We start from the raw sequence: 23,181 nt of genomic DNA, 5'->3' as shown, positions 1-23,181 counted from the left end.
CCGGGCTCAGTTTTGGTTTTGGGCCCACCTCTGCATGTGGGTGACCCTCAGGTGTCTGTCTCTTGCCCAGGCGAGAGGAGGAAAGGCAGTGGCTGACTAGGGTGCTCTTGGTTGCTTAGTTGGGAGGGGCAAGAGGCTGCTACAGACTGGAGTGCAGGCTCACTCAGACGAGAGATTGATAAGGCAGCAATATATGGGGTGCGTGGGTTCACTTTGATGGGATTCCCCTCTAGTGCCTGTGGAGGCAGGGGCTGGTGTGGTGGGGAGAGAGTCTCCCTGTCGAGGATTCTTGATGGTGACCCCTCCACTTGTGCGCCACTCAACAATGGCACCTCACTTCCCAGGCAGACCACGTTTCCTCCAGGAGCTTTCTGGGATGTGGAGCTCCTCACTCTTGTCTCCTCAAGCTGTCTCCATGCAGCCAACAGCAGTCTTCTCCCCAGGTCTGCTCTCGTAACCCCACCCTTCAGCAGCCAGCCCCTGCCTGCATTGGCAGACAGCCGTCTCAAGCTGGGGCTCCCAGGCTATGACCAGTCTCCCTCTATTTCAGTGTACTTTGTTGCCAGAAAGGGCAGGTGCAATAACCTCTCCTCTCCTTCAGCTCCCCCCTCCCAAGGGGTGTGGGCCCCATCCTGTTCCCTCTTTCCTTTTCTTCCCTTTTTCTCCTTCATCCTACCTGGTCATGCTGGGATCTTTTCTTGTCCTTTTAGGTGTCTGGGGTCCTTTGCTAGAGATCAGCAGGTGCTCTGTATGAATTTTTCAACTTATAGATGTACTCCTGATATACTTGTGGGGAGAGGTGAACCCCCGGTCCTCCTATTCCATCATCTTGACCTTGACCTTAACTTATCATTTCAATGAATCCTCACAAAAAATCTAAGAGGGGGGAGCTGTTACTAGATTTTATTTTACAGATGAGGAAACTGGGACCCAGAGAGTTTCAATAATTTAATTGTGCAGCTGAAGGCCTGTTAAATGGCAACACTGGATTCTAACCCAGGACATCTCAGTCCTGAGTTGCATTTCTAGAGCTAGGTGCTGGGAAACTCTCTGTGCTTGCCTTGCCAGGCCAGTCATGGGGGTCTTGCACACAGAGGGTCCTTTGAGGGCCCTGCCATCTCTGTCATACCCAGCCAGTGTGCTCAGTGCTGGTGTCTGTGCTGCTGGCCTCAGCCAGGGTCCAGCATCCCCAGGAAGGGGAAACAGGAGGGAGGAGAGTGTTTTCAAGTGGACGGCAGTGTCACACAGAGGTCATGCCCAACATACAGCGTCCCCAGGCCCCTAGCCTGCTCTCCAACAGTTGAGGATGCTGTCCTGCTAATTTTACCCAGTTCCTCTTCAGCCCCACAACTAGCCGCCAGTCAGCCACAGCACCAGCAGCCACATGCTGCGGCCAAGTTCTGTGGTCACTGTGGTTCCAAAGGGGTTTCCTCAGCTTAGCTCAGCCAGAGAGCTTATCGGGGAACCAACTTGGCAGACGTGCAGGCTGCAACTCTCCTGCTGTGTGAATCCCCCTCTACTTCTTATTAGCTGCATGTAGTTTTCTTAGGCCATTATTATTATATAACAAACCACCCCTAAACCTAGTGGCTTTCAACCACAACCATCTGTGATTACTCACGAATTTATGGGTTGGTCTTCTGATGTGGGCCAGGCTTGACCAGTCTCAGCTGGGCTCACTAACGTGACTGTGGCCAACTGTATGCTGACTCATGGAGGATGACCTCAGCGGGGGGAGTTGGGTCATGTTTCACACATTTCACTCCTTCACATGCCTCCTCCATTAGGTTTAGCCTGAGCTTAGTTTCATATCATGGTGGGAATTCCGAGAGAGATAGTGAAAGAGTAACAGCCCTGCTTCCTGTTGAGAAGAGCAGCAGTCACGTTGCAAAGGCTATCAATAGAAAGATGGTGAGCTGGAGCCAACATACCGCAGTGCCAAAGCTCTTAGAGACTCAGTTTGCATACTTGTGATGGGAATGGTATCCCTTGTATCATGTGCTGCTCTGGTATGCTGTGTTCTTCGATGGGATGGTTGGTCAGGTGTGGCCTCAAGAAGGGACCCAGAAGAGTTGTGGGGATTACACTCATCAAGACAGAGTCCCTACAGGTTGAGAGGGGCCCCAGGGAGTGGGTCAGCCACTTCGACAGGGAGCCAGGAGAGGGTGAAGACTCATGGACAAGGGTCTTCACTGGGGGGTCAGGATGGGGTACACAAGCAACCAGTGTAAGGGGATTTCATTGGTGCATTTGAATGTCACTAGGTCACAGTCACTGTGGGTAGGGGGAGGAAGGGGAATTTGTGGCAGGGGCCCAGCTTATCACACCAGTGCGCCTGATTACCTGGGCTGGTGCTCACAGCCTGTTTGTGGCGATGCTGAGACAGTGAGTGCGAAGATAGGATCTTTTAAAATTTACAATACACCTTGCAAAACTTGGACCCCATTTTGTTTCAAAAGCTAATTTCCTAAAGTGTGAAAGGCCTAGTGACTAGATTTGCCTTTGGAGAAAATCTTCGTCTTGAACCACTGCACCACAAGGATATGTCTCTTGTCAGAGGAAAGTCTGTGAAGCAATACCAGTATTGAAAAGCTAAGTACTCTATTTAGCATTCCTTCAGAGAGCCAGTCAGAAAATATTTATCACCAGCTGGTTGTGTAAGAGACATTATGTAAGAGAAACTGAATGAACAAAGGGCTGGATGTAATAGGGGGTAAGTGAACCATTAAGGTTGCAGGAGGACTTTGTGAGATTGTCAGGGGCACAACCTTGTAAGTCACGATGGTGAGTTTGCCCCACCACCTAAGGGAATGGGGAGCCATTGAAAGATATAAACATGGAGTGGCGTAGTGAGCTGTGTGATTTCTAAAGATCTGTCAGGCTGCTGCTTGCAGAATGAATAGGTGGTTGGTGGAGCACAGTGGAGGAAAGAGACTGATTAGAAGCTCCAAGCATCCAGGCCACGGGGCAGTGGCCTGGACCATAATGGTAGTAGAGATGGAGAGACCTGAGTGGACTGGAGAGACATTTGGGAGGTAGAATACTTGGTGCCTGGTGGAGGCATAGCATCTGACACCCAGTGTCTGTCTTGGACACTGGATGGAGGGAGCAGGTTTTAGCTGCCTGAACTTTGAGGTGCTACTGTGGAGGCAGCTGGTAGACATATATGTAGCCAGAGCTCAGGAGACAGGTCTTCACTGGAAGTATAGACTGGAAGTATAGACCTAAGAGATGAAAACCAAAGCCATGGAAGGGAAATTTTGGGTGTGTTGAACCATGTCTTTCCGCTTTCTTGCTTGAGGAAGGGAGGGATAGCGGGAGGTTGGTCCATTCTCTGTAAGGATTTTGTCTATTCTGCCTATAAACTATTATTTGTTCCTGTGGAAAGATGTGTGTGTGTGTGTGTGTGTGTGTGTGTGTGTGAAAGAGAGAGAGAGAGAGAGAGAGAAGTGCATGCATGCTCACACATCCATCCCTAAGGGTGATGCAAGGGGTCCCCCAGGTAGGAACCAGTCCCACAGTTCCTCACTCTTGAAGGAGGCAGATCCTGGGAAAGGAGATAAAGATGGGAGAGTTGGGCCTGATACTGCAGGGAGAACCCTCCTCTATTTCTGTCTCCTCGTCTCCTTTCCCGCCTTCCCCAGGGAAGGGCAGGGGGCTTTCACAGTACCCTTCCTTCCTGCTTGCTCTGCTCAGACCTCCTGCACTTCGAACACTGTGACCAAGTCAGCCAGGCTTGGCTTTTGATAAATTAAATGGAAAAAACTAGAAAACTGTTTCTGCTTTCAACTCTGCTTTCATGGTACTCCTGTTTCTAAAGAGGTTCAGGAAGTCACTTTGAGATTCAGATGGGAGAGATGACCCCTCCTCTCTGTTTCAGGTTGGACCTGCTCTTGACTTTCCATGTGGGTGGGTAGGTGGGGGACTTGTTAGGATAGAAGGAATGGGCAATAAGCTTTGAGAGATAAGGATGCTGATAAGACGGACAAGTTACACTTGTAAAATATTACATCTTAGAACCCCTGACAGGGGCTCCTTCCTCCCTGACCTTCCATTCTTCCATCCTGAAGTGCCAAGAAAACCCACATCATTATAGAGGTTTCTGCCAAATTAAAACAACCAGCTTTCAAATCCTGGCCCCATTCCCCTCTCTGTGCCCAGGTCCAGAGAGCCCTCCCATTGCCCTGCAGCTCTGACCCTGGTGCTGATTTCTGAACAGCTGCAGCCTCTGAAAGTGCAGACTGGGTCCTGGGTGGCTGGTTGAGCTCTTGAGCGAGGAAGCCCTGGGATCTCTGCTCCATCTCCCAGTCCTTCCACTGCTCTTCCTGGGCTCTACCATTTACAAGTGCATGCATGTGTGCTAAGTCAAATCAGTCCTGTCCAACTCTTTGCGACTCTATAGACTATAGCCCACCAGGCTCCTCTGTCCATGGAATTCTTCAGGCAAGAATACTGGAGTGGGTTACCATGCCCTCCTCCAGCCAGATCTTCCCAACCAGGGATCAAACCCACGTCTCCCATGGGTGAATAAAATGGATGAAAGTTCCTGCATTTATGGAGCCCACATCCTAATGAGAACAAATTTTCATGCTTAAAGGTACAATTCCTATTTTCCATGCAACCTGGTGTCAACTTCATGAGGTCTCTTCATTTGCTGGTGAGTAGCTCCAGTGCTGGGGGACCGTTCACTGCTGTGCAAAGAGGCTACATCTGACTGACTGAAGGGCTGGTCATGACTAATTCTGACAATGGGTGAGCGCCACTTTCACCATGGAATTTCAGCCCCCATGTGCCCCAGTTCTGAGCTAAGATTCCACTGACCCTGTGCACTGGGTGGGAGTGAGAGGAGCATGAGGACTCAATGAAAGGCTGTGTGCATTGAGTGAACGCATCCCTAAGGGACAGGAGGGACGAGCTAGTAATTTCAGCCACAGCCAGGCAGTGCCAAGTAGCGCTTTGAGCTTTATTAGCTTTATTGAACCTGCTTCAGAGGCTGTCAGCCACCCCTCAGAGAGCCCCTCAGAGAGCACCGCCTCCCTTCGTGGGCTGAGTGTCTTGGCTGTGGACACCTTGGGGGCAGAGTGGTGAGTGGGCTGTGGGGTCAGCTGCAGTTCACGCCTGCATCCTCATTGTGGTTGCAATTGTGAGAGCCCCAGCTGCTCTTGTTGCAGTCCCACAGGGTCCATTCTGACCCTGAACATGCAACATCATCCAGCCAGATGTTTCCAGAGCCTGGACACAGAGAAAGCAAGGGGAGAGAGGAGTGTGGGATTAGGGTTCAAGCTGTATGGTCCGTCTGTCCTCGGGGTCTTCCACAGGGAGCTAGACTGATCATTTCTCCTGCAACTGCCCAGGCCCGCGGTGCGGACGACTGATCTGCTCTCTTATGATGACTCTGCCTCTCTTCTGCTTTCTACCCTTTGATAAAAGTCTCATCCAAATATTTAATATGTAATCCAAGCATGATTTGAAATCTCCTAAGGATCTCTCAGGGTTTGTCTCTTCCTTAAATGCCTTTATAACCAGGTCATTCCCAGTTCCAAAGCATTCATACCTCCTTCAAACCCCGTGCCTTCTGATATAATTGATTTCAGATCAAGAGCTCAGAGAAATTACTGGCTTATTCGATTCCAGTAATTTACACTACAGTGTGACAATCTATATAGGCTTAATCTGTGGGAGGAAATGTGTATTTTTAAGGAGTTTTATAATCCTACTAGACTCAGATTAAAAAATAGGTATGCATTTTGGTAGGGTGGAGGGGGAAGGGTGAGGACAGAGAAGATTTGGGGGCAGGAGCAGGAGAAACCAGCCTAGTGTCCTTGCCAGGTCAGCTCTTGGTGGTTGTTTAGTTGTTTAGTTGCCAAGTTGCTTTTGCAACCCAATAAATAGGCTGTAGCCCACCAGGTTCCTCTGTCTACGGAATTTTCCAGGCAAGAATACTGGAGTGGGTTGCCAAGCCCTACTCCAGGGGACCTTCCTGACCAAGGGATCAAACGCACGTCTCCTGCATTGGTAGGCACGTCTCCTGCATTGGCAGGCAGATTCTTTACCACTGAGCCACCAGGAAGGCACAGGTCTGCTTTTATGGACAAAGAAAATGACCTTTTGCTGCAAAACATAGTTGAGTGTCCAGCACTCCAGGACATCTTTCCAAAACTGATTTTAGGAAGTCCCTGCTCTGATTCACTGTCTCTTCCCTTCTCCTTGAAGATGATCAAGCTTGGGCTGCCCAGGCCTTTAGGCTCCAGAGAGCTGAGATAACCACTGTGCTTGCCTGCCCGGCATCTTTGTTCTCCTGGCTTCCACCCCTCAGCTGTCCTTCAGAGAGCACCCCTCACAAACACTGTCAGACACGTGGCATTCTGGCGTTAGGGCTGCATGGACAGCGACTTCTGTCCCTGTGGAGGAAGAGAGCCTTCTTTCTCCTGGGGCTGCCAGCCAGAAGGATGTAAGCTGGGGCCCTGAGCTGTGAAACTTTTCAGTTGCTTGAACCAATCCCTTTCTTTTAAGACAACCACAATGAGTCACTTGCAACTGATGGGTGCCAATACCCTACCCAGGAGAGAAAGCTCACATCAACACCTCAAAAAAAAAAAAAAAAAAAAGACTCCTGGTTGAGGACTGATTCACTCACCAGCTCCCACATTGTAGACAGGAGATCCAGAGGAGTAACCCAGCATGCGGCAGAAGACAGTGGCATCTGAACCATCCCAGCTGTCATCACAGATTGTCCCCCATGCACCATTATAGAAAACTTCAGCTCGACCTCGGTTCCTAGAGCCGATAATCCGGACTGATAATGAGGAGTCACCTGGATGACAAAACACATGTGGGAGAGGTGAGGGAAGCAGCACAGGGCTTTGGGCAGATGCAGGTTCTGCCTTTTAATTTTTGGAAGTCCTATTGTTGTTGTTCAGTCACTAAGTCGTGTATGACTCTTTGCGACCCATGGACTGCAGTATGCCAGGCTTGGAAGTCCTACAGTTAGGGAAAGAAGTCTTCTGCTTGGCTGTCATCATAGCAGTAAGATCCCTCGTTATGGCACCAGAACTACCAGCAGCCTCTGGGCACTGAGGCTTGTAGGCATGAGGCCATACAAGGAGGTGCCTCTGCAGCTGGCCTTGCAAATCTAGCCTGCCATGTTTTGCTTACATTGTGGAGAAAAAAAAGGGAGGAGGAAGAAGGGAGGAAGAGAGAGGGAATTGGGGGTGGGGAACAAGCGAGGAAAGAAGGGAGAGAGAGAAACTGTTACCTGTGGCTCTGGACACGGGCAGGCTTATTCAAGGGACAGCCTTTTAGCTTTCCCCCCAAACGAAGAATCTCTCTGAAAAACAAGGCCTCTCCCCCAGAACACATACAACTTTCAAGTACAGAGTAGCCTCTATAGCATACGTTAAACAGAACAGAAATAGCAATTACCTTTTTGACCTTTTTCTCCCTTGGCTCCTTGTGGCCCAGTAGCTCCTGTCATGAGGAAAAAAATGGCACAGTTTGAAGGAAACCAAGTCAGGAACCCCCTGCTCTCCTTTGCCAGCAGTGGGGAGGAGTGGTGGGGGTCAGACTCTCTCCTCCATCTTTGCCGGCCCCCTGGCATCATGGGGACTGGATATGCCATGGATCTCCGTGGTTGAGCAAGAAGAAATGGGCCTGAGCTACAGCAGGAAGGACTTAAGCTAGATTAGAGAAAGACATTCAAGAGGCATGGAGTGGGAGGTCTCTCCTGAGGTCAGTCACGGAGACTGCATGGTCCGGGGGCCTGGCTGGGCGTGGTCCAGCACATTGTCACCTGCTGTGCTGAGTGCCCAGCTGTGCCTTATTCACCTCTGTAAGCTCCGGGCCGAGGGCAACCCCAGCACAAGACTTCTCCACAGAACCACTAAGCCTCTAGCCTTCTGGTTCTGAAAACCACCCCCAACTCCTTATAACAGGCCTCTCCTTTGAACTCTTATGTCAGAAGCCGAGACCTTACCTCTCGATCCGGGCTCTCCCTTTTGGCCAGTTGGTCCAGGTGCCCCCTTGAGGCCTCCCAGGCCTGGGCTTCCCTTCTCTCCCTTCACGCCCGAAAGGCCTGGGGAAGAGAGAGACCACCGCCATCAGATGCTCTGCTCTACTTTCCAAGGGAAACTAACAGCTTTGGTGTTTAATGAATGAATTGTCCTGAAAGTCCCCCCACCCCTATCAGTGGGCTATTTGGATGTTCAGCCTTGGGGCAGGGGCAGAGTGTTGCCCCTGCCCCAATCCCCCCACTTTCCAGGTAAACTCTGGTTGGGGACAAGAGGGTGAAAATAGCCGACAGGATTCCAAAGTTGCTGGTCCTCATTGGGCCATTATGTGGAAGCCATTCTGGGAGAACTTGCTAGAACATTTCCAGGCCTCAATGTCCCCATTAGTAAGTTAGAATAAGAAAAGAAAATCCACCTTAGGAGTAATAAAGACTGCTCAAACAAGGACTGTAATGAGAGTCCTGTGAGAAGGAGCAGGAGGAGTGGGTGCCTTGAGGGCCAGAGTGAACAGGGAGATGGACCAAAGAGATACAGGCCAGGCAACCACCTTGGGAACTGGAGAGAAAGTTGCTTAGCTCCACGGCAGCTGCGCAGCCTGAATTCACCACCATGCGGCAGCTTCCGGGGCTTCTTTACCGTTTTCTCTCTCAACTCCACCGCTTTAAACCCTTTCCCCTGGTTTATCACTGGAAGAGCCTGAGGCTTGAAAGACAGAGCCCTGGAGGCCTCATCACTCTGGTGGAAAGTTACTGCAGTTACAGCCCTGCTTTCAGGGTCAACAAAACCCACCTCAGAGAGTCCTTCCAGTCATTATTGTGGAAAATTAAAATGAAGCCAGTGCTTTACCTGGAAATCCTGATTCTCCTTTTGTTCCTTTCTGTCCTTGAAGTCCTAAGATCAAAATACAGAAAAGGGAAGAAGATAATAAAACTTAGATATTAAACACTTTTAATCTTAGACAACCTCTACCTTCTGTCTGATTAATGCAGATGGAAAGGTACATTGGTTCTCCTCGATTGTTTAAAGCCACTTTAGCAGAGCATAAAAGTAGACAGATTGCAGATAAATGGGTATGTGTATTGGGGTGAAATAGAAACGTGGTGGATGAAGGTCTGGATTAGGTGAACAGACCCCACACTCAGTAACTGGCCTTCTTTGTCCAGTAATAACCTGGCTTGATATCTATTCCTTCTTGTTGCAAAAGAAGGAAAAGATTGGAAAAAACATTTTCTGTTGGAAAAGAATTGAGAGATATTTTGAAAATAAAGTTATTTTTATTTCTAAAAGACTGTGGAGGGCACTCAGTGGCCACTAGAAGCTCTGGGAGTCTCTCACCCTCAGTAGATACTCCGTAAGTCTATTGGTTTATTTCATCGTGGCCCCCACTGTAGCTAAACAGTTAGGCAGCTAAAGGGTCTCATGTCCAGAAAATGGAAAAATAACCACTGCAATTGTTTGGGACGATCCTATTTGTAGTTTTGATGTGAAAGTTCCTCCCTCCCTCCCTTCCTTCTTTCCTCCATTCATCACTTTATTCACTAACTTATGTAGAAGGCCTACTATTCCCAGCACCATGATGGGTCATTACTTATTGTGGGATAATAACCTATTGGTTTAGCAACTCCATGATCTCTCAATTTCAGGAAAACAGGATTCTCTAAGACAGTCATGCAAACTTGGGGAAAGTAAAGCTCATTACTGATCATGAAGTAACAGTTTCTTGAGGGTAACAATGGGATTGTACTTCCACCATGATCTTGACTGGGGTCCCTTCCAACAAGCCAGTCGGCTTTAACCAAAAACCCACTCATTGGATGATCACTAGGAACCAAGAGGAACTCAGTTACTCTCACTGCCAATCACCTGGGGGACGTTCCTGCCTCTCACTTTAAATTCCTGGCTTTCCTGAGCACCCACTGTGTGCTGGTCAGTGGAGAGCAGAGGCGGGGCCTGGCACACCTCTTCAGGATCCCTTCTTGGAATAATGAACAAGGAGTCCTGGCTCCTGGCCGCCTTTCAGATGGCTAGTCTGAGGAGGAGGGTCAGAGGGCTGAGGAGCTAGGAGCTGCTGCTGCAGGCCTGGGCACTAAGGGAGGCTGGAAGGGCTGGAAAGATCTGAGAGAGCAACTAGTTTTGCCCCTCATTCTTGAGATGAGGACCAGTTTGAGTCTCAGAGAGCTTCTTCTAGAACCTTTGAGGTCAGCTGGCAGGCAGGCCACAGCTCACCCGGGCCAGCTGTGCTCCTACCGGTCCCTCTGGTTGGAAAGTCTCACCCCTTTGGTCTCCTGGAGAACTGGATCAAGCCTGTGAAAGCTGCTATGATGCTAGATGTTGCCGACTATAAAACCTTCTCTGGCCTTGCCCATGGATGATGTGCTTCCTCCCAGGGCAGCACAGGCCCCAGATAGCCTGGGTTTGCATCTGCCTCTGTGGCATTTAGTCCAGTTCCCTCTCCCTCAGCCTAACCTTTCTCCTCTGAGCTTCTGGTTGCCTCAGGGGTGGTTATGAGATTGAAATGAAGTCACCTGTGTCAAGCCCTAAGCCTCGTGTCTGGCAAGTGGTGTCATGCAGACCCTGGGGACCCTTTTGGTACGTGTATGTACTCCTCCAGTGGGAAGCACCTGGGATCCTGGGGCTAAAGCCCCCACAGGAGCTCCAGCCTTGCTGCCCAGGAAGCCCCCCAAAATGTTTGCTGTTGACCGTAAGTGGCCCATCAGGGGCGGCAGATGTGTCCTCTCTACTTAGGTGTGTGCTCGGTCGTTCAGTTGTACCTGACTCTTTGTGACCCCATGGATTGTAGCCCTTCAGGCTCCTCTGTCCCTGGGATTTCCCAGGCAAGAATACTGGAATAGATTTCCATTTCCTCCTCCAGGGGATCTTCCTGACCAGGGATCAAACCTGCCTCTCCTACATTGGAGGGCAGACTCTTTAGTACTGAGCCACTTGGGAAGCTTACCACTGTGCCACCTGGGAAGTCATCCTCTGTGCTTACCTGCATCTGAATTGCAGCTGTCAAGATTAGGGAGGAGAAACCACATTCAGAAACCTGTCTTTGGTTGTTAAATAGAAAAATGGTTCATATCTAGACACTTGATCCCCCATGTCTCGTCCTAAAGGATGCCATACTGCACAATTTACCTTAAAAGCCTGTCCCTAGATGCAAGGTTGCAGCCACCTCACACTGTGATCCCTCCTGATTGCCTCCCCACTACCTAAGAAGCCTCCAAAGCACCAAACAACAAATGTCTTGTACAAACAGGAGCCCTAGGTAAGCCCTGGTTCACTAGGTCCATGGTCCCCGAGGCCTGACTCTCCCACCTCATTTCTCACACCCTCCCCCAGCCCCTCACCTCTTAGAGACTAAGCATCTGCTCCTGAATGCGCTATGCTGGACACTGTCAGGGGCTTCACATACATCTCTCACCTGCCCTGCTAGGTTGTGCCATTTCCCTCTTCATAGAGGAGGAAGTCTACACTCAGAGATGCTAGGTGATTTACCCAGGTCACACAGAGAGGGACTGGTGAAGTTAAATTTGGGAACCAGGGTTGGCCTCCCACTGGGCACTGTGGCTGCCTGTTCCACCAGTGTGCCAGCTTACCCCTGCCTGGAGTTTCACATGGGCTCTCCATGGGATTCCAAAGACTTTCAGTAGCCTTGGGCCATCCCTTACTCCTAAATGAGTAGTCAAACTATAGTGAACATCAGTCACCTGTACAAGGTTTGTTAAAAACTTTCTGGGACTTTTCTGGTGGTCCAGTGACTAAGACTCTGAGCTCCCAATGCAGGGGCCCTGAGTTCAATCCCTGGTCAGGGAACTATATCCCACATGCCACACCGAGAGTTTGCATGCTACAACTAAGACCAAGCACAGCCAAATAAATAAATAAAAATATTTAAAAACTCTTCTCCTTTACATTTCTAAAAACAAACAAACAAACAAAAAACAGATGCCCAAACCAGATGCACTGAATTGGAAACTCATGAAAATGCTCTTTGAGTTTTAGGACTCAAACCCTCCCAGGATGCAGAGTGCAGGCAAGATTCTCCACCTTTGGACAGTGGGAGACGCAGGCTGGGGACCTGGGAAGTAGATGCAGTGCTGCCTGTGTGTAAAATCTTGTTTTATCACCCATACTCTTGCTTAGTCAAGAATCACTAGTCTGGCAAAGGTGGGATGTGGTACAGGGGCTCTCCCCAAAATTTATAACTGAGGGAGAAAAGCCAGCATCTTCATGAAGCCAAGCAGAAAACTCAGGGGTAAGACATCTTTAGGCCTCAGAATCAGAAATCCTAAGATCTGGGGTCAGGGAAGAGAGAAGTATAAGACCAGAAAGAAGCAGCCAATAAATTGGGGTCACCTGACCACTACACCCACATGGAGACTTTGCTGACAGCCTTCAGGTGGCATCCACATGGGACTGGGTAGCAGATCCCCTGCCTTTCCTGACCCACCATCTGTGAAAAGGAAAGCAGCTTTGAAAATGGATGGGTTAGAAGGACAGTGTGTATAGGAGTCACCTGTGCCAGGGCTCCTGCCAACCTTCAGGGGAAACCCAAAGGTCAAAGGATCTGACTCCTAGGCTCAGAAAGTGACCTGCCCAGCTCTCTGGCCAGAGCTTCCTGAACCTCCACCACATCCCAGACCTGGACTCAAGGGATGCCAACCTACAGAGCCCTCCCTCACCTTCGAAGACTTCACCTGCTCTGTTCCCTTTCTCTAGACTTGCCTTCCTCTCTCCACCTGGCCAAGCCCTATTCATCCTCTATGACTCAACTCCAGCTCTTCCATCACTCTTGCAAGATGCTATATTTTGCTACCCACACCAGGGGCCACTGTGAACTTGAAGATTTTGATAGAATCAAGTCACATCTGTTTTAAAAAAATCAATCAATCCATTGACCGCTTAAATGAAAAATGAGAGGGCCTGCCCCTGGTGTGGGTTTCTAGCGTAGCTCTGGGATGAAGGCATCCAGGTTGTCTAACTCAAGTATGACCTTCTGCACCTGCAGTGACTGTCCACAGACATCCTTGGAAGATGCCCAGCCCTTTCTCAACCTTCACTGGCCACAACACCTCCTGGCCTGCACCTGGCTTCCTAAATGGCACATGGCACTCCTCCATGCAAAACCCTCAGCAGAGTGTGCCTGATGCCATCTAACAACAGTCTGTCTGCCTGTCTCCTGAATCAGCCTGCATGTCTGAGAGCAGGAACCAGGTCTTATGTGTCTTGGAGGCCCAACACTTTCTAGACTATCCAGTGAACCAGACTTTCTAGATCATCATGGGTGCCTGGACTTACTTAGTGACTAGCAAAAGTTAGCAGTTGTTTATAAAGCAGACCTGGAGAAGGCAATGGCACCCCACTCTAGTACTCTTGCCTGGAAAATCCTATGGACGGAGGAGCCTGGTAGGCTGCAGTCCATGGAGTCGCTAAGAGTCGGATACGACTGAGCGACTTCACTTTCACTTTTCACTTTCATACATTGGAGAAGAAAATGGCAACCCACTCCAGTGTTCTTGCCTGGAGAATCCCAGGGACAGGGGAGCCTGGTGGGCTGCCGTCTATGGGGCCGCACAGAGTCGGACACGACTGAAGTGACTTAGCAGCAGCATAAAGCAGACCACATTGGTAGGATGGTTTATAACCTTGACTAAATTGGCCTAATAGCTTATGACCTTGACTAAGTTGGTGTGATGGCTCATGAACTAATCTCTGTGAGTTGGGGAACTGTGGGTCACTATTTTCAGCCGGGGCCCCCCTGGGAGAATGTGCAAGTAGGGTTTTTTGACAAAGTGAAATTGCTCAGTTGTGTCTGATTCTTTGTGACCCCATGGACTGTAACCTACCAGGCTTCTCCATCCATGGGATTTCCCAGGCAAGAGTACTGGAGTGGGTTGCCATTTCCTTCTCCAGGGAATCTTCCCAACCCAGGGATTGAATCCAGGTCTCCCGCATTGCAGGACCACCAGGATTTTTGACAACTGCTGCCCAAATCCAGAGCCCTGACCCTTGGGGCCCCACCTCAGATCAGTGGGAGAGGGTAGGCTCTACATGCACAGCTGGAAGGCAGGCCAGGAGACAGTGCAAGCAAGGTGCCCACCCCCCTCCTGTTTGACAGTGGAGATTTGATTGTGGCATTCAAGGTCTCTCATGGACTCTGGGCAGAGAAAAACAGCCATAGGGCCTTGGATTCAAAGGGCTCTGGCAGAGGAAGGTGCCCTTCTTAATCCAGATGCTCAGGGGCGAGAGCTCAGGACACCCTCTGCCTCCTTCTGATGGCCCTGCTGGGAAGTAGTCCTCCTCCATGTCCATCACTGACACCCAGCAACTCCACTTGCCCACCTACCCACAGCCTCTGTTACCTGTGTCCCCCTTGCTTCCTTTCACACCTTCGACTCCTGGTGTCCCAGGCAGCCCTGGTGGTCCTGGACAATAGATAACACAGAGAGTGTAAGGGCTGGACTGGGTGGGTCTTCAGACATCACTCCCCACACCAACCACAGGACCCAGGACCTCACCTATTGGCCCAGTGGGGCCAATGCTGCCAGTATCACCCTTGGCACCTGGGGATCCCACAGCTCCTGGAAAGCCTGGAAGACCCTTCATTCCAGGAGGTCCTGAAAGTAAAGTCATGAATAGAAGGCTGGGGGTGGTTGGTAGAGGGCCTGGCTGCCTGTGCTTTCAACACACCTCTGTTCTCTGCAGTGGCACATGCATCTCTTAACACCTTAAATATTCCCTGGGCAGCTTAAAAGATCTCTCTTTAGAAGCCTTAAACTAGCCCTATTAGTGGGAGGAAAATTACAGTCTCAGCAATTTATTAATTTATTTCCTTTCACTGCTGCAGGGTTTGAAGCTTATGGACTCACTCAGAACTCTGGGTGTGAGCGTCTGGCTTCACAAGCCTGAGCAGCAGAGTGAAGAGACGCTCTCAAAAAACTAATACAATTATGTAAAGTTTAAAAATAAAATAAAATTAATTAAAAAAAAAAGAAAAAAAAAAAGAATATCAATTAGGGCTGCCCTCTGAATACTGCTCCGTTCCTCTTAAGGACGGGCCAGGTTTTACAAAATCTCAGAGGCTCTGGGTTAATATTACAGTCAAATACGAGACAGGGAGAGTGGTACCTGGAATGATGCCCATCCCTACAATTCTTACCTTGATCACCTTTGATTCCAGGAATTCCAGCCACTCCTAAAGTACAGAAGGATTTTTAGGGATTGTATTTTTACCCTCTAGCTTCAGCCTGCAAGACAAAAGGGGAATACCCGCAGGACAACAGACCCAACAGTGCAAACTCTTACCTGGGAAACCTGGCTTTCCTGAGTCACCTTTATCCCCCCGAGCTCCGGGGGGTCCCATGTCTCCTTTCATGCCCATGTCTCCCTTTCTTCCTGAAAAACCAAGAAACTGTGGTCAGACATGGAGGGAGGGTGGGGCTTCCCTGGCGGCTCAGTAGTTGAAGAATCTGCCTGCAGTGCAGGAGACCCAGGTTTGATTCCTGAGTTAGAAAGATCCCTGGAGAAGGAAATGGCAACCCATGCCAGTATTCTTGCCTGGAGAATCCCATGGACAGAGGAGCCTGGCAGTTTACAGTCCATGGGGTCGCAAAGAGTCAGACACAACTTAGCAACTAAACCACCACCACCATGGGAGGAGGGCAAGCCAGGCCACTACATCCAACTCTGATACTTCCTGTCCCACTCAAATTCCAAACTCAGACTCCTTGAACTCCTTGGTGCCCAGAAGTGGAAGATACAATGACTGCCCTCAAAGAGCACACCATCTTGCCCAGAGACCAGGCATAAACTCATAAAAAATGGATGAGAGGACCTGGCCTGGCCGATGGGAAGTTGAAGGTCCCAGAAGCTGAGCTCTCCATCGGCATTGCCTAGCTTATTTCAGTGTCTGAATTTGGAGAACTGTTTTTTTAAACTTCCCAAACAGAATTCTGAATATTCCAGAAAGCAGATTTCATGTGCTGAGAGCAGAAGCTTTGAGGTGCTGATGGAGAGAAAAGCATTGCAACAGCACTGAACCACTAGTGGTTCAGACACAGTCTTGCCTGGTGGCCACGGTTTCACATTTTCCACTTGGCATCAGTATTCGGAGCTTGCCCCCATCCATCCTTTCCTCTGTCCTCCGTCACTCCCTCCTCCTTCCTGCCACTGCTCAGAGCGTATCAATTGAGGGAGGCTCCTCACTGGGCAGGGCTCAGCAACCCCTTCCTGAACCTGCCAGCCACCCATAAAGGGCCTGCTCATTGGTACCCACTGGCAGAGGAAGGCTGGTGAGGTCCCACCATCAGCAGAGTCGCACTCCTAGCAACTCCCTCAGGGGGCAGGACTGCCTCGTTAATACAGAATTTGGTTAAAGGGCTCTATTCGATTATTTTCATGATTTCAGAGCTGGAGGGAGAAGGAAATGGCAACCCACTTGCCTAGAGAATCCTATGGACAGAGGAGCCTGGTGGGCTGCTGGCCCTAGGGTTGCATAGAGTCGGACACGACTGAAGCGACTGAGCATGCATGCATGCATTGGAAAAGGAAATAGCAACCCACTCCAGTATTTTTGTCTGGAGAATCCCAGGGATGAAGGAACCTGGTGGGCTGCTGTCTATGGGATCACACAGAGTTGGACACAACTGAAGCAACGCAGCAGCAGAGCTGGAGAGAACACAGAAAGGCCCTGGCCTCCTCTCTAATGAATTAGAAAAGTAGGCAAAGTCGTCTTGAGTGGAGGCAAAGAAGCAACTGCTGTACAGAACTCTCTGGATCTAAGATTTGAGAGATGTTAGGTGTATGTCTTGAGAATGAGATTCTTTGAGGTGGTTAGGATACTTAGAGAATGATTATTCCTTGATGGAAGACAAAACAACCATAGAGACCTTGATTACAATTGAAGTCCCTTACAACTGCCTCAGCTGCAAAGAGCAAACAAGTTTTTGGTCCTTCAGAGCATGCACTTGAGCAGAAGGGCCAAAAAGCTAGGACAATGCAAGGAATTATTCCCTGAGGCATTTGTTGGTGCCCTGCTGCTCTGGGCCAGTCAGGGTCATCACATTAAGGCAATTGTGTGACTGTATGAGGTTTCTTTTCTCTTTTTTTGCTCTCCCACGCAGTTTGAAAGATCTTAGTTCCCCAACCAGGGATTGGACCGCAAGAGAATGGAGTCCTCACCACTGAACTGCCAGGGAAGTTCCTGTATGAGGTTTCTTGAAACTGGTGTGGGCCTGAGTGTGTGTTGCTATGACTTCCATGTCTCCACAAAGAGGACCACCTTGGGAAGCAAAGTAGTACTGGTGAAAATACCAGAATCTGGGACCAACTGAGGAATGACAGCTACATCTGACTTCAGAAACTCCCCATCATCACAGCTGAAGGTGGAGTGAAGGAGATTGACATGATCCCCTGGAACCTCATCACGGTGGCATTACCCATCTTCTGGGACAAAGAGAGGAAAACCTCAGTACTCAGTACTGCAGGGGCGGGTCCCACTTGGTCTGCTAACCCTGTCTGCGGGCAGTGGATTGGGCAAACAGTGGGTAATTTGGGAAGAGGAGTCCTGATTTCTGAAGACATGAAACCGATGCATTTCCCCTTGCCAGCTGCAGTGCTCCCAGCTCTGAGCCTGGGTGTGGCAGTGGGTGAGTGTGAGGTGGGAAGCAGTGTGGTTCAGACTCCACAGGCAAAGGCTTGGCTCTCATTCATCCCCTCTCTGGGGCTGCCGGGGCCACCTTGAGAAAGTCTGGGCCACTGAGAATTGTGGAGGGCCACCTTTGGAATCATCCTCATAGGTCAACTGTCCGACCACCTACCTGGTGCAAGTATCTCCCTTCTGTTCCACCAAGAATTCTGCAGCCCCTCTCCCCCAGCCCCGCATCTGCCTGTTTCATTGTAGGGCAGACCCCAGTCTTAACTGTTTGTTCCTCCCTTACCTCAGCACAACTGGTTCTCCAGAAACCTTTGCCCCTTGGCCTCCATTCTTCTGATGGGTACCACTGACAGCAAGTCTATTTTCTCCTCCACAAGGACCTTTCTAGTATTTAAGGATGGCTGACATGTCCCCTATAGGGGCTCACCTCATGAAGGCAAGTACCCTCAGTTTCTTCTGATGTAGATAATTCCCACATGCCAGCTACAGTATCACACATCTTTTGTCTTATATTCATGTTGTAATCAATCCTCACTGAAGGTTGCTATTACTATCCCCCTTTTATAGGTGAGTTAATTGAGGTTCAGAGAGGTTACACAGCTAGTGAGCCATGTTCCAACCCAGATCTGTCTGACCTAGGAACTGAAATCCCTTTCTGCATTACAGGATCACTCACACTACCTACAATGTAGCGGAGTTTGAAAACAATGATTTCCAATCCTTATAGCTGTCCTGGAAAGCACATAAAATTTAATTAGTATTATTTTAATGTAATTGCCATTCTTTGCTGAAATGAAGTTAAATCTCAGTAAGCCAAGTGATGGTCACCCCAGCAAGCCACCCCAAGGGTGGTCTCTGGGAAGGCCAGGAGCCCAGGAGTATGAGCTGCTCAGTCGTGGCCAGAGCAGTGGGCCGTGCTTCTCAAAGCCTGTCCCCCACACCTCCAGGATCTGAATCCTCCACGGCCTCTAAAGCATCTCAAATGGTTCTTATTCATGGCCATTAGCTTGAGAAGCAGTGCTCTAGACCAAGTGCTGGCCATCAAGGGAAGATTCTAGATGCCTTATCAGCCCCTTTGTCCTCACTACCAGCGGTCTCCCCTCCTGACCCAGGCCCACCTCGGGCCCCACTTGGATCTCCCACCTTTTTCTTTCCTGAGTTCCCAGCACTGCCAGGCCTGCCCTTGCCACCAGTTATACATGGCAGGAGATTCTTCCCCCTCTCACTCTGTTCGCAGCTTTCCCATCCTGTCCTTTGCTCGCCTGGACAGAAGTGACCACCACTGTGCCCCTGGGATGCTTGGCTACCCACCACCCTCTGGGTGACCTTGCCCCTCCCTGGCCCTGAAGGCTGAGTGAGTGAGTGTGTATGAGTTTGTGGTAGGGGTGGTGAGTGCATGTGAGTGAGTGTGTGGGCGTGTATGCATGTGAGTGATGTGCACGTGTGAGCAGGTGCCCTAGTGTGACCGTGCATGTGTGATTGTGTGCCTGGGTGGGTCCCTGAACTCTCCTTCTACTGTTTGCCCATCCTCCATTCTGAAAACCTTCCTCAGGAAAACCCTGCTGGAGACTTAGAACACTAGGCCTGCTGGGATTTCCCCTTCTATTAAAATCCTTCCAAAAATTAGTTCCTGGAAAAAAAAAGTTTTCCCTCCTAACAAGTTTCCCTTCTGCAACTAGTGGTGTTTTTCTTTCTGTCTCGGTGTCCTGGAGACTTAGAGGCTCTCAGTCTATTTCCCCTTTTCTTGCAAATCCTCTCATTCTGCTCTTTCTTTAGTAACAGCTTTCTTGACATCTTTACAACTCAGCAGCCTCCACCCCTCTGGGGATTGGAGGTTTGAGAGTCTAAGTGAAGGTCAGAGTGGACTGTAACAGTGATGAAGCCCCTCTCCCCCAGGGGCCATCCAAGCCCCCACATCCGAGCCTTGCCGTGGCCATTGGTAAGGCACCTGAGCATATTAAAGCCACAGCCTAAAACACAGAGCCAATCATGGGCTTTGAATTATAATTTTAACTTCCCAGTAATCGTCTGAAGCATTCTTATCCCCATTTTACAGACACAGAAACTGAGACCCAGAGAGGTAAAGGGGTGCTCCCCAGGTCGTGCAACCAGTCTATGGTGAAGGCAATTGTGTCAGACTCTGGAGTCTGGACCAATGAGCCTGACTGTCTCCAGGGATGCTCATAGGCTTGTACTCTGAGCACCAAGTCTCGCAGTGTCCTCACCCTTCCATCGACACCTAGGTGTCTCCTCCGTGAAGCAGGTACTTCCCAGCATCCCAGGACATGTAGGGTCTCACCCCAGGTGACCTCCCTCACACACAGACCCCACTCGGAGTTCAGACTTTCAGGGTGGGGTGTGTGTGTGGCAGCTGCTCCGAGACAGGCTGCTGCCTGGCTGGCACACACACCCAGCCCCTGCTCACCTGCCTCTCCCTTGATTCCTGGTGGGCCTCGGGGTCCTGGAGGTCCTGGAAAGGAAAAGGAATTCAGAATGTAGCCTGGACAAGGAGGAGAAAAAGGATTATGGGGCCAGGAGACAGAGGTGGTTTCTATGACTTCTCTGTGAGCGGTCCTGGCAGGTGGGGAAGGCGAGGTCCACCCTGAGCCCCTTTGGACTGAAAGATCTAAGGAAAGGGAGCAGAGACACCATGCCCCAATGACCAAGGTGAGGATGACAGTGCCACTCACACCATCATTCACTCGACAAGTGTCATTGGGCACCACGGATCAGCCCAATGGCGTGGAAGAAAGAAAAGATGGAGTGCCTTCCCACAAGAAGCTCATGGCCCAGCAGGCAAAATTCAGTTGTATAGATGATGACTCCAGAGGGAGGTTGAGCAGGACAGACCCGGGTTTGAACAGCAGCACTGCCCCTTTAGCTGAGTGATCCTGGGCCTGACCTTCCATCGTTTGGAGCATCAGCTTTCTCTTCAGTGAACTAGGGTTCATATACCAGTTAAGCAGGGCTGTTCTGAGGCTGCCACATGGAAACCCACATGGAAAGCGTGCCCAGGCTCTGATAAATGGCACCCATCACTGCTGTCACCCATATCAGATCTTTCCCTTTCCAGGACTGCTTTGGGGATGACAGCCTCCCAAAGACTTGGATGGATGTGACGGGGCTCCTTATCCTGTCTTAGTCCATTCTGGCCACTATAACAACACATTATGGACTGGGGAGGTGGGGCTTAGCCAAAGAAATTCACTTCTTACAGTTTTGGAGGCTGGAAGCCCAAGACAAGGGGCCTGAGGGGTCGAGTGCAGGGGACTTCTGTGTGGCAGTCTGCCACCTCTGTCTGCGTCCCCACATGTGGGAGGAGCCAGGGTGCATTCTGGGGTCTCTTCTATAAGGGCAGGTCCAATGTCCTCTCCCCTCCATGGTACCTGCTTTGGCTAGACTGGCTTGGTGCCCACCGTTCCTCTCTCCAGCCACAGACTAGTATTAATTTGCCACTTAGAAGTGGTCCTAGGAATCGCCCCAGGCTCTGCATTTTACCTGCCCTCCTGAGCATTCTGGGCTGGTCTGAGGGCTTTGTGACCCAGACCTGACCTTGGGATGGTTACTGAAGACCTTGGCTCTTGGATGTCATAATCATTTGGACAGGGTCCTTGGCTCCTAGCTTCCTGACCCCACTCTCTCCAGATCTGTCTGCAGCCACCCAGGGTGCCTGTAATTTCACGCCCTCCTCATTCAGTCTTTACCCCCTCTCTTGGCCTCCAGGGTCTCATGCCAGGCCAGGGTCTGGGAAGCCCCTCTGCCAAAGAAAGGAATTTGGGTCTAGAGACCCTCTTGTCCACACACAAGCAGCTCCCCCACTCCCATTCTCTCTGAAAAGTCCAAACTCAGTGGGGAGGGACCAACCTGGGATCTGAATAAAGTTGTCCATCCGCTGTTGTAGGGTCTCCTGCTTGGTGACGACTTGGGTGAGCTGGGCCTGCGTTTCATTGTTGTAGGGCATCTCCAGGACCCGGAGCCGCTCCTGCAGGTTTAGAACTGGACACCCCACACCCCAACCCTTCAGCATTCTTTTAGGGACTTCATTAAAGCCCAAGGCATTTGAACATAACCCTGACATTCTGTGTTATATGTGCATAACTCTGTAAGTTCTGACTATGTAAACACATGTTTTGTGTACTATGAGGACCTAGAGTAAGCACAGAGCTTTGTCTGTATCTGGCACATGGGCACTTCACACTCAGATGTTACATGTCCGTAGAACACACTGGCACAGTCTGTGCAGCCACTGCATCCATGATCAACCTGCATGCAGTTAAGAACTTTGTGCATGCTTGGGCATGAGTGCATGGCCACTAATATGCGGACCTGGCCTAATCATGTGAGGCATTAATATGTGTGTGATGTGTGCTTATGACAACTGGGCACATGACACGCTTGAGCAACTTCATGGTCTGTATGATAAAATCGCTTCCTGACCTAACCATTTGGACTGGGAGCACTTTGAAAGTCAAATAATGTTGAAACGAAACACTGATCAACAAAGCTCCTTCCTAAACCAGAATTGAAAGAGACACGTGTACCCCAATGTTCATCGCAGCACTGTTTATAATAGCCAGGACATGGAAGCAACCTAGATGTCCATCAGCAGACAAATGGATAAGAAAACTGTGGTATATATACACAATGGAATATTACTCAGCTATTAAAAGGACTACATTTTAATCAGTTCTAATGTGGTGGATGAAACTGGAGCCTATTATACAGAGTGAAGTAAGCCAGAAAGAAAAACACCAATACGGTATGCTGCTGCTACTGCTGCTAAGTCGCTTCAGTCGTGTCGGACTCTGTGCGACCCCATAGACAGCAGCCCACCAGGCTCTGCGGTCCCTGGGATTCTCCAGGCAAGAACACTGCAGTGGGTTGCCATTTCCTTCTCCACTGTGTGAAAGTGAAAAGTGAAAGTGAAGTCACTCAGTCGCATCCAACTCGTAGCGACCCCATGGACTGCAGCCCACCAGGCTCCTCCATTCATGGGATTTTCTAGGTAAGAGTACTGGAGTGGCTTGCCATTGCATATATATGGAATTTAGAAAGATGGTAACGATAACCTTGTATGCGAGACAGCAAAAGAGACACAGATATATAGAACAGTCTTTTGGACTCTGTGGGAGAAGGCGAGGGTGGGATGATTTGAGAGAATAGTGTTGAAACCTGTATAATATCATATGTGAAACAGATTGCCAGTCCAGGTTTTGTGCATGAGACAGGGTGCTCAGGGCTGGTGCACTGGGATGACTCAGAAGGATGGGATAGGGAGGGAGGTGGGAGGGGGTTCAGGATGGGGAACACATGTACACCGATGGCTGATTCATGTCAATGTATGGCAAAACCACTACAATATTGTAAAGTAACTAGCCTCCAATCAAAATAAATAAATTAAAAAAAACCAACCAAACAAGGCTCCTTCCCTCCCAGAGAGAGGGAATTCTTGATGTGAGATGCATAAGGCACACCTGTGTGAAATCACTGCCTCTTTCACTGCTTCAGACATACACA

At 49.9% G+C, this 23,181-nt stretch overlaps 1 protein-coding gene across 1 annotated transcript in view; it reads right to left on the bottom strand.

Annotated features, from left to right (window-relative positions):
- Nucleotides 1-4,942: 4,942 nt before the first annotated feature.
- MARCO (macrophage receptor with collagenous structure) overlaps nucleotides 4,943-23,181 on the bottom strand; it is a 33,329-nt gene continuing 15,090 nt past the window's right edge. Inside the window, exons 3-13 of the mRNA XM_024981046.2 lie at nucleotides 21,529-21,660; nucleotides 20,090-20,134; nucleotides 15,315-15,404; nucleotides 15,169-15,204; nucleotides 14,528-14,626; nucleotides 14,372-14,434; nucleotides 8,853-8,897; nucleotides 7,973-8,071; nucleotides 7,423-7,467; nucleotides 6,638-6,814; nucleotides 4,943-5,232 (exon numbers count right to left, since the gene is read on the bottom strand). Of these exons, the coding sequence (XP_024836814.1) occupies nucleotides 5,102-5,232; nucleotides 6,638-6,814; nucleotides 7,423-7,467; nucleotides 7,973-8,071; nucleotides 8,853-8,897; nucleotides 14,372-14,434; nucleotides 14,528-14,626; nucleotides 15,169-15,204; nucleotides 15,315-15,404; nucleotides 20,090-20,134; nucleotides 21,529-21,660 (962 nt within the window). The 3' untranslated portion in view covers nucleotides 4,943-5,101. The remainder of the gene's footprint in view (nucleotides 5,233-6,637; nucleotides 6,815-7,422; nucleotides 7,468-7,972; nucleotides 8,072-8,852; nucleotides 8,898-14,371; nucleotides 14,435-14,527; nucleotides 14,627-15,168; nucleotides 15,205-15,314; nucleotides 15,405-20,089; nucleotides 20,135-21,528; nucleotides 21,661-23,181) is intronic.

This window comes from Bos taurus, chromosome 2 (genome assembly GCF_002263795.3).
Source record: "Bos taurus isolate L1 Dominette 01449 registration number 42190680 breed Hereford chromosome 2, ARS-UCD2.0, whole genome shotgun sequence".
In the NCBI taxonomy this organism is placed as follows: domain Eukaryota; kingdom Metazoa; phylum Chordata; class Mammalia; order Artiodactyla; family Bovidae; genus Bos; species Bos taurus.
Note: the sequence above shows the minus strand (reverse complement) of the source record. Positions and strands in the feature narration are given on the sequence as shown.